Source organism: Zingiber officinale, chromosome 9A (assembly GCF_018446385.1).
Source record: "Zingiber officinale cultivar Zhangliang chromosome 9A, Zo_v1.1, whole genome shotgun sequence".
In the NCBI taxonomy this organism is placed as follows: Eukaryota; Viridiplantae; Streptophyta; class Magnoliopsida; order Zingiberales; family Zingiberaceae; genus Zingiber; species Zingiber officinale.
The window spans coordinates 102,069,757-102,080,198 of NC_056002.1; the positions used below are offsets into that span (position 1 = coordinate 102,069,757).

Consider the following 10,442-nt stretch of genomic DNA (forward strand, 5'->3'; position numbering starts at 1 on the left):
GTGCCCTAGACATCCACCGCCGCCTCTGTGGGAGTTGCTGGTCAGATTGTCCGGTTGCATATTCCTTCTTAGCTGCCAAAATCGGAGGTAATCCTCAACCCTAACCACTGATTTAGGTGAGTGATTGTGGGAGGGTTAGTTTGGGGTACTTGGTTTGACAGGGAAATTGCTGATTAGGGTTTCTGGGTTCCAACAGCAATTGGTTTTCAACAGCAGCTCCGCGTTTGTTCTAGCAGCAACTTCATTGTAAGCTCCGGCCACCAATTTCCAGCGTCAAACTTCTCCGATCGTGGGTCAGCAATAACGCGATCGAATTTGGGTGAGTTTGTTTGGATAGGTTTGATTCATTATATAGTTGGTTGTTCATGTGTAGTTAGGTTAACTGGTAGTTAAGTTGGAGAATGAATTGTTCTAAATTTGACTTAAGGTTAGGTTGTTTATGTATATATTTTAATCTAATTGATTAATGGAACAACTAGGGTTTAACGAAGTTAACCCTAGTTGATCAATGGATTAGATTTAGTTGGGGATTTGTTTTACCTAATTAATTTATGTAATTAGCTAAATTTGTATATCATGCGTTACAAGACCTTGATTCGAGACAGTCGTCTCGACGTAGGATTTCTTGACATGATCATCTTTTGAGATGGGTATTTCTGACTTATCTTTTTGATATAGTCATTTTTAGATATACATAATAGTTTATTTCTAGTAGTAATGATTATGTTTGCATCTGCTTGGTATGTCACTACTCTGTTCTTGTAGTCTGTCTTGATTGTTATCTGTTATGCCATCATACTTATTTTCTCTTGATTGATGCCTTGTATACTCCTGTTCTTAGAATTAGTGACATACATTGCTCTACTGTGTAGTAGTCTTGTGATTTGACATATCTGATTTGAGCATCTAGTTAATTGTTACCTGGATCATTGCATGATTTATTTATTTCCTTTTTTGGTGCATTTTGTTTAGAGGTGTATATTGCTATTATCTACATGTTAGTGTCATGCACCATCTTGCACGATTGCATGCTGAACGATTGTTGGCTCCATTATTGTTGAGTACATCGCCAATTACATGATCTGCACACACGACCACTCATGGGTTAGTGGTATATCAGGCAGTGTGTGTGCAGTTTGCTCTGTCAGTGCTTCGTTGGTCCACTCATGGGTAGCGTGACGCAGCGTGGTAGCACGTTAGGGATTCCTCCTCTGGACTATCTCAGGGAGATGAGAGCATTGCACTCTCCCACTCTGTTTGGGGTAGGAGGATAGATGTACTCCGACAACATCCTGTCCACTCGGTCACTCAGGAGCAGTGATGGCAGATTGCACAGTTGTCATAGCCCTACCCACTCGGTCTCACCATCACGTGTGAGATGATTGACTGGTGACAGGGGTGACACATGTCATTTTGCATCATTTCTGCATGATTGTATTTATTGTTTGTGCTTGCTGCATTATGTATGCTGCATTTGTTTGAGTTGTGTATGTTTGACATGCATACAGGTGACATTTTGTATATGGTATGACGACCCTTATTTCCAAATAGGAGGTTCTGGTGAGTGCAGTTTTCTTCAGCTCTTTTCAGTATGCATTTCCTTCTTTTGTTAGAAAACTGTACCGCATGATTATTACTGTTAGTTATAATTTATTATGCATGTCTATTCTGTATCCGCTGAGTTCTTGGACTCACCCCGTTGCTTTATATTTTTCTATTTCAGGTTGATGTCGTTAGGAGGTTTCAGTTGCTAGTCCCCTCGTCACAAGGATTTTCGCTTTGGTCTTTCGATTTCTGTTTATTTTTTTAGTGTCATGTTATAGACTCGTATTGGTTTGTTCATTAGATTTGAGTGATTTGTTTTTAAGCATTGTACTGGTTGGGTTTTTGGTTGCTTGGTGAATTTGTATTTGGTGTGTTTTGCTTCGTGCCTGCCGGATGGCAGAAGAGGTAAGTTGTGATTGTTTTCGATTCCTTTTCGTATTGTGTTGATAGCCGGAGGCTGTTTTTATTATAATTGCGTGGAATGTTTCATTTTTGTATAGTATATATTCCAGTCGTGTTGGCTGATGAGTGTGAGCCCTGAGGGCAATGTAGAAACGTTTCAGATTGTCACCCGTAAAGGAGAGATGTTGTCGAAATTTCTTCTAGCAGGGACTACCTGTGGCGTGACAATCTCGGTGAAGTTCTTGTGCGTCCTATTGATCTGTAATTTTTATTTTTTATTTTGTTTGAAAAAAATGATTTCAGTGTCCTCCTCCTTACAGTAGTAGTTCGTTGGATTGTTGTCTAACCTTTCCCGGGATAAGAAAGTCTATATAGAAATTGAATGCTACATCAAGTTGACTCTTACAATTTCTCATAGATAACAAAAAATATTTTGTTAGGACACGCTTGGTTGAAAAGATGGATGTTGGGGTCCATGAGATGACTATGGAGGATGAAGAAGATGACCTCATGCTGTCAAGAAATTACTTCCTTGCCAAAGAAATTGGCAGCTCTTCAAGGAAGAAATCCTCGCAAAAACACGTCGTCGACATCAATCATGTTGACGAACAGGTTTGATTCACCTCCAAAGTGCAAATTGTAGTCACTTTCTGTGATCCTCATATTACTTTTCCCTAGAATTGCAGTTATCCATCGACATATTATTGTTTGCTATTTGGCACAGTTTGTCACTTCCTTGTTAGTTATTATACTCTCCTATTATGGATTTTCCTATTGGTAAGTTGGAGAATCTAGGTTAGTATACTGAGAGAGAAATGCACATGTTTAAGCTACTTTCTTAATGGTGTAACTTATTCCTGTTATTTAGCAATATATAATATTACCTCGTATTCTCAACATACGATACATATCGCTTAAATGCATAGATACTTTTTTTGATCTAATATAACATTTTTGCATTTCTTATCTGATTTTTTAATATTTGTTTACTGTTTAGTTTTTACTTCTGAACTTACCCTGTTGTTTTTACTGGTATCAAGATTCCCTTGTGGCTATATCTTATCTCCCACTCCAATGAATTCTACTGGACTTGGTGGGATGTTGTTTGGAGTAGCTTTCTGTGACTTCTTAAATTGTTGTTTATATGAAAAAGATTTACGTTGCTTAGAGGGTTAAAAAGGAATATCCTATAGCTGCTCCCAAGTTTAGTCCCTCCTTTGGCTGTTCTTTAGCAAATTCAAGCTTCACACAAGTGAATACAAATAGTAACTAGACAAGTTTACTACTTATATGCCAATCTACTGTTATTAGATAATAACCAATCGATTAGAATAATCAGTTTACTCATGTGAAATAGTTGAAGAATATGTAATCAAATTTTCACCATGTTATTCTTTTTTAAAACATCACTGTTAAAGTTATCATATGACAGTTGGAATAACATGCTTATCCTTTTTCTAATGCTTACACTATTTGATCTCAGGTCCTCCGAAAAGAAGTCTTTGATATTCCAGTGAAGCATGAAAACGAAATCCAACATTTAATCAAAAGTTACAGAAATTTATACCCTAAGTGGCTTTTTGAGTTAAGGTACGTAGGCTTGCTTATGTAGATTTTTGTAGTCCTTCACTTAACATTCTGACATGAGCAGGAATTATATTTCTTGCTATGAAGATATATGCTTTTGACTACAAGTTATTTTAGGAATTCATAAAATTCATCAGAACTGTGTTCTCTTTTAATGTATTTTTGAAGGATTGCACTTATTGCAGGTGTGGTTTTGGTTTATTAATGTATGGATTTGGTTCTAAAAAAGCCTTGCTCGAGGATTTTGCTTCAACAAGCTTAACTGATTTTGGAGTGGTCGTGATCAATGGCTATCTTCCATCAAACAATCTTAAACAAGTACGATTTTTCTTCCCTCTATGCAATTAAACCCTGTGGCTTAGAAAACCTATATTTTGATAGTTATTTTTTTTTTGGTTTTGCTAATTTTACTTCTGGAACCAGTGAATGCACATTACTTCAAGGCATATTAAAAAAAAAATTGGAAAACTAAAGTTGCTGGGTATCAAATAATTATCAACTGAAAGAAATTTGTATTTTTCTATTATATTCTTTTGGTCAGAGAGATTTTCTGTATTTAATGTGCTTAGATGTCTCTCTCATTCTTTCGGCACACCAACCAATTTTTGTGGTGATAATCTAGTATTGTTGCTAACAATGTTTAAATTTGATATGGTGATATGGGTGTTTTTCTCTTAGATTGCACATTTTAATTCAAATTTTATGTTTTTTTAATATAAGAAACAGCTTAGCTTTTAAGTATGTTCATCATTCCAGAGCAATTGTCTGTACTAGTTTATATTCTATAGCTTAATCACTTACACTCTTTATTTATAATGTGTTCATTCTTAAAGGCCTTGATAACCCTAGCTGAAGTCCTCTCGGACCAATTAAAACATGAAAGGAAGAGCTCTACAAGAAGCAAATCGAACACTGAACATACTTTTAGTTCTCTGTCAATTGAAGATCTTCTCTCATTTCTGAATGTGCAACTTCCACAAGACAATAACTGTTTTGTCTGTGTTATCATACACAACATTGATGGTCCTTCTTTGAGAGATCCTGATTCACAACAATAACACTACAAGAAAAAATCTAATAGACAACACTTTAAAAGCGTTGTCTATGTGGTTGAAAAAGCGTTGTTAAAAGCACTGTTGTTAAAAGTCTGTTCAAATACAACGCTTTAAAAGCGTTGTCATTTGTAGCAAAGACAACGCTTTTGCAACGCTTTAAAAGCGTTGTTATTTTTTTACAAAGACAACGCTTTTACAATGTTTTAAAAGCGTTGTTATTTTTTGCAAAGACAACGCTTTTGCAACACTTTAAAAGTGTTGTCTTTTTTAAATATAAAAAATAAAAAATCATATTTGTTTTTCTATTTACAAAATCGTTGTTTTTCAATTTACAAAACTATTATTTTTCTTTAACCTTGCTATAGAAATGAAATCAACTATAACTTAACAAAAAGAAAGGTAAGCTACAATCTTTCAACAAGACATCAAAATCATGACACATCAAAACCAAGTATACTGCATATATATATATAAAACAGAGATAGATACATAGTATACAAAAAAATCAGGTACATAGCTCCCAAAATAATGATATTACTATATTCAAACAAGATTAGAAGATAATTGATATATCCAGATTCGAAGATAGTTCCCAAAATAATAGATACATTGCTTAACATAAACATTAACCAGACATCATCCAGATTTAAAGATAATTGGGATGTGAAACCAATCCATCTTCGGTTGAAACATCCACCTATCTATCTTCAGTTGGATACCTCCATTCAGCATTGACCTTCCAATTCTGGCAAAAAATAATTAAATGATAGGAATTGAGAGTATATATAGAACACTAACCTTCAGTTCGATACTTTCACTAACGTTTGAAAGTATAAATTTTACAGTAGGAATTGAGGCATCCTAAGAGACTTGATTAAATTGACATAACTAACTGAAATAAACAAACAAAGAGAACAAGTCATGATCGACAAATAACCATATATTTCTTATTTTGTAGGGATAATCTTATCAATCACGATCCTTTGAAGACGCTAAACAATTGTGCGTGTTTCTGCCAACCATTATGATAAATGATAAAGAAGTGATCATTAATATATGAACTATTAAGTTACAGTTAAAAAGAGTGGGTGATATGATTTTATTTGTCCAAAAACTTTGCATAATAAAACTCTGTTGGATATTTCTTTAGTTCTCTAGCTTTACTCTAAACTTGAAGAAGGCATTCATCTAAATATGTTCCATTGAAATCTTTGTCTAGCATTATTTCATAGATTTCCAAATTTAGATAAAAAAAATAAGATAATTCATTCAATGTCCTTTTATTAGAACAATTTAATTTAAGGTAAAACACGAATGTGAGTTGTAGACATATGGAAACATATGGCTATTGAGAAGATCCCCCCAAAAAATCATTCTAGAACTAGCAAGAATGAAAACAAATGGCTATTGAGAAGACCCCCCCCCCCCCAAAAAAAAAAAAAAAAATAGTGGCTTGTACGCACTACTTGAGAGACATCACTTACAATGGCCATAGCTGTTAGTATTTCATGAGAAAAAGAATACTAATTGTTCTTTATCTTGGCTACAATTATTGATGACCAACAACCAAAGAATACTAATGCAAACTAACCCCAATGATAAGGCAATCAATCTACCTCAAAACTTCTAGTAACCAACACATAATACTTGAAACAAAAGGAATCCCTAAGCTCCTACGTTGGCTGAAAGAAACAAGTAGAAGTATAAATAACCAAAAGACAAATGCACCTTTAAAGCTGTTTCATGTACAACCGTTTGTTGCTAACCTCATCTTCAGTTGCCTATGCTATCTCATCAAATAATGCATCATACCATGGAGGCACTAATTGGTAGGGGCAGTTGACAAAGCCTTGAGAAACTAAAAGACCCACATCACCCGCTTGTCATTCCAAATATGTCTTCATCTTTTTGTTTGTGGATTCCTCAGTACCTGCTTCAAGCAAGAACCCTTTGAGTTACTTAATTCATCTATGATGCTGGGAGCAATAAAACTTCAGATTGCAGCACAAAAAATGAGCAAAGCAAAAGATGACATAGGTTTACTAAGGATGACCTGGTATCTTTGCAGATTAATAACACTGATAATGCCAAAAGGACCACCATCATCATCATTTACATGCCCTACTTCATCTTGCTCATCTAATTTGACAACTATACCAACAGTTGTCTGCTCCAAGATCAAATCCACAAAACCAGTGAGGTCCCATGGCTTATTGTCAAGGCAATTGTGAAGAAGAAGCTTCACCCCACTAAAATCCCCCGGCTTAGGGTCAAAGAACCCAAAATCTGCATGTAGCATGCCAACCTAACCCAAGCACAGCCAATATCAAGTGTTAGCTCTAAATCATAATAAATTAGGATGTAAAACGCATGGAAGTAGTTCTCTTACTTGTTCCTCGTCTTCATCCACTTCTTCAAATTTGACATGTTCAAGACATTTAGTGGGTTTCAGCTCAGGAATGGAATCTTAGAAAATAAGATGATGTTAGAAGAAAAAATGGAAAAGACAAAGAGAGGGAAGAAGTGACAAAACCTAGTGGCTTAATGAAGGCGGAACGCGAATAGGCAGGGGCAAAGCAGCTGAATAAACTAGTCCGAGCAAAGGAATAGAATCCAAGAAAGGCATGGACAGTTGGGACACCATGTCGCTTTGAAGGTCGTTGGTGGTTCATGTGTCTCCTCAATAGTGGAACCATATGTTTTTCCTGAATTAAGAACTAAATATCACTAAAAATTTTCAATACAAAATAGGAGAAACAAGAAACATAAGCAACAAGAAGAAACATGTCATAAACTGAATTTAAGTTAACACAACAAAATCTAACAAAGACTTGAACTTTTTGTCTTAAATTGTTGTTTATATGAAAAAGATTTACGTTGCTTAGAGGGTTAAAAAGGAATATCCTACAGCTGCTCCCAAGTTTAGTCCTTCCTTTGGCTGTTTAGCAAATTCAAGCTTCACACAAGTGAATACAAATAGTAACCAGACAAGTTTACTACTTATATGTCAATCTACTGTTATTAGATAATAACCAATCGATTAGAATAATCAGTTTACTCATGTAAAATAGTTGAAGAATATGTAATCAAATTTTCACCATGTTATTCTTTTTTAAAACATCACTGTTAAAGTTATCATATGACAGTTGGAATAACATGCTTATCCTTTTTCTAATGCTTACACTATTTGATCTCAGGTCCTCCGAAAAGAAGTCTTTGATATTCCAGTGAAGCATGAAAACGAAATCCAACATTTAATCAAAAGTTACAGAAATTTATACCCTAAGTGGCTTTTTGAGTTAAGGTACGTAGGCTTGCTTATGTAGATTTTTGTAGTCCTTCACTTAACATTCTGACATGAGCAGGAATTATATTTCTTGCTATGAAGATATATGCTTTTGACTACAAGTTATTTTAGGAATTCATAAAATTCATCAGAACTGTGTTCTCTTTTAATGTATTTTTGAAGGATTGCACTTATTGCAGGTGTGGTTTTGGTTTATTAATGTATGGATTTGGTTCTAAAAAAGCCTTGCTCGAGGATTTTGCTTCAACAAGCTTAACTGATTTTGGAGTGGTCGTGATCAATGGCTATCTTCCATCAAACAATCTTAAACAAGTACGATTTTTCTTCCCTCTATGCAATTAAACCCTGTGGCTTACAAAACCTATATTTTGATAGTTTTTTTTTTGGTTTTGCTAATTTTACTTCTGGAACCAGTGAATGCACATTACTTCAAGACATATTAAAAAAAAATTGGAAAACTAAAGTTGCTGGGGTATCAAATAATTATCAACTGAAAGAAATTTATATTTTTCTATTATATTCTTTTGGTCAGAGAGATTTTCTGTATTTAATGTGCTTAGATGTCTCTCTCATTCTTTCGGCACACCAACCAATTTTTGTGGTGATAATCTAGTATTGTTGCTAACAATGTTTAAATTTGATATGGTGATATGGGTGTTTTTCTCTTAGATTGCACATTTTAATTCAAATTTTATGTTTTTTTAATATAAGAAACAGCTTAGCTTTTAAGTATGTTCATCATTCCAGAGCAATTATCTGTACTAGTTTATATTCTATAGCTTAATCACTTACACTCTTTATTTATAATGTGTTCATTCTTAAAGGCCCTGATAACCCTAGCTGAAGTCCTCTCGGACCAATTAAAACATGAAAGGAAGAGCTCTACAAGAAGCAAATCGAACACTGAACATACTTTTAGTTCTCTGTCAATTGAAGATCTTCTCTCATTTCTGAATGTGCAACTTCCACAAGACAATAACTGTTTTGTCTGTGTTATCATACACAACATTGATGGTCCTTCTTTGAGAGATCCTGATTCACAACAGTATCTTGCGCAATTAGCAAGCTGTTCTAGAGTCCGTATGGTTGCATCGATTGACCATGTGAATGCACCTCTTTGTAAGTTTTGGTTAACTTGCATTTCCTATTTGACAGTTTAGCATTTTTCTTTGGTTCTTTACCTACTTCTCACATGCTTCTGATCAGTTAATCATGTTATAGCATTTTGTTAGCATCAAAGTCACTACGTTTAATGAATTTCTGTGGCTACTAGTTGCATGCTTCTTTAGATACCTAGTGGCTGATATCTTGATTTTGGAAAGAAGAGCGATATAGTTGAATGTTTCATTAGATTCCTAGTGGCTGATATCATTAGAAGGCTTTGTTCACTCAAAGTTATATTTAATGGGAGGGGACTTACTCAAAAGAGGTGGAGGTCGATGAGAGAGTGGAAGAGAGGAAAATCTGATTTTTATGCTATACATGTTTTGTTTCTCAGTCCTTGCTAAATGAGTCTGCTCAAGGTTTTGCGCTGCTTTAATGCTCACTTGGTTTGTTTGTAGTGTGGGACAAGAAGATGGTGCACACTCAGTTCAAGTGGTCGTGGCATCACGTCCCAACTTTTGCCCCTTACAAGGCGGAGGGCAATTTTTTCCCATTGATTTTGGCAAATTATGGCAATGCCCAAACCACGAAAACTGCTTTGGTTGTTCTACAGAGTTTGACACCCAATGCGCAGAGTGTTTTTAAAATCCTTGCCGAGCATCAGCTAGCCAATGAGAAAGAAGGCGAGTCGAATCACAATACATTGGTAGTTAGTAATACATTGGTAGTTAGACTCTAATCTTCTTTTGTTTTCAGGCATGCCAAACAGCACCTTGTACACCAAGTGCCGCGCGCGATTCCTGGTTAGCAACCAAGTAACACTGAATTCCCATCTAACAGAGTTCAAAGACCATGAGTTAGTGAAGGCGAGACGGCACTCAGATGGACAAGATTGTTTCTACATTCCTCTACCCTCTGAAGCACTCAGCAAGCTCTTGCAAGAATTGGCATAATCTGATTTCTCGTGGTCCAGTTGTTAGCGAAGTCAACCGTGTGTTTATTTTTTGTGCATTGTTGTGCTCATTCAATGTGTTTTAGCAACTCTAGCTGCTCTAGTTCTTTAGTTTCTATGTTCCTCTATCCCCTTCTAAGCACTCAGTAAGCTGTTGTAAGGATTGGCATGTTTCCCATAAATGATTAGTTTTCAATTGACTCTTCTTACTAAAGTCAACCCAGTGCATTCTTTTATTCTTGCAATTGATTAGTTTTCAGTTGACTTTTGAATGTTCTTTTATTTTAACTCATGTCAACGGAGTGTTTTTTTTTAGTAATTCAGTATCTAAGTTTTTGAATTGATTAATCACATTGGTCTTGTTATATGAAAATTTTCTATCTGTCATTAGAGTAAAGCCGGAAATGTTCACGAAGACTTATCCAAACGGTTAACGTTCTTAGATTTGTTGTTCCATTGAAGGATAATCTTACGCGGCAGTTGAGATTTA

At 35.2% G+C, this 10,442-nt stretch overlaps 1 protein-coding gene across 1 annotated transcript; it reads left to right on the forward strand.

The window, feature by feature from the left end:
- Positions 1-2,054: 2,054 nt before the first annotated feature.
- LOC122018947 (origin of replication complex subunit 2-like) lies at positions 2,055-10,166 on the forward strand. The gene is made up of 7 exons (XM_042576429.1): positions 2,055-2,191; positions 2,388-2,559; positions 3,431-3,537; positions 3,720-3,852; positions 8,721-9,015; positions 9,459-9,683; positions 9,757-10,166. The coding sequence occupies exons 1-7, from the start codon at positions 2,070-2,072 to the stop codon at positions 9,951-9,953; spliced, it is 1,251 nt and encodes a 416-aa protein (XP_042432363.1). The 5' UTR covers positions 2,055-2,069; the 3' UTR covers positions 9,954-10,166.
- Positions 10,167-10,442: the final 276 nt, after the last annotated feature.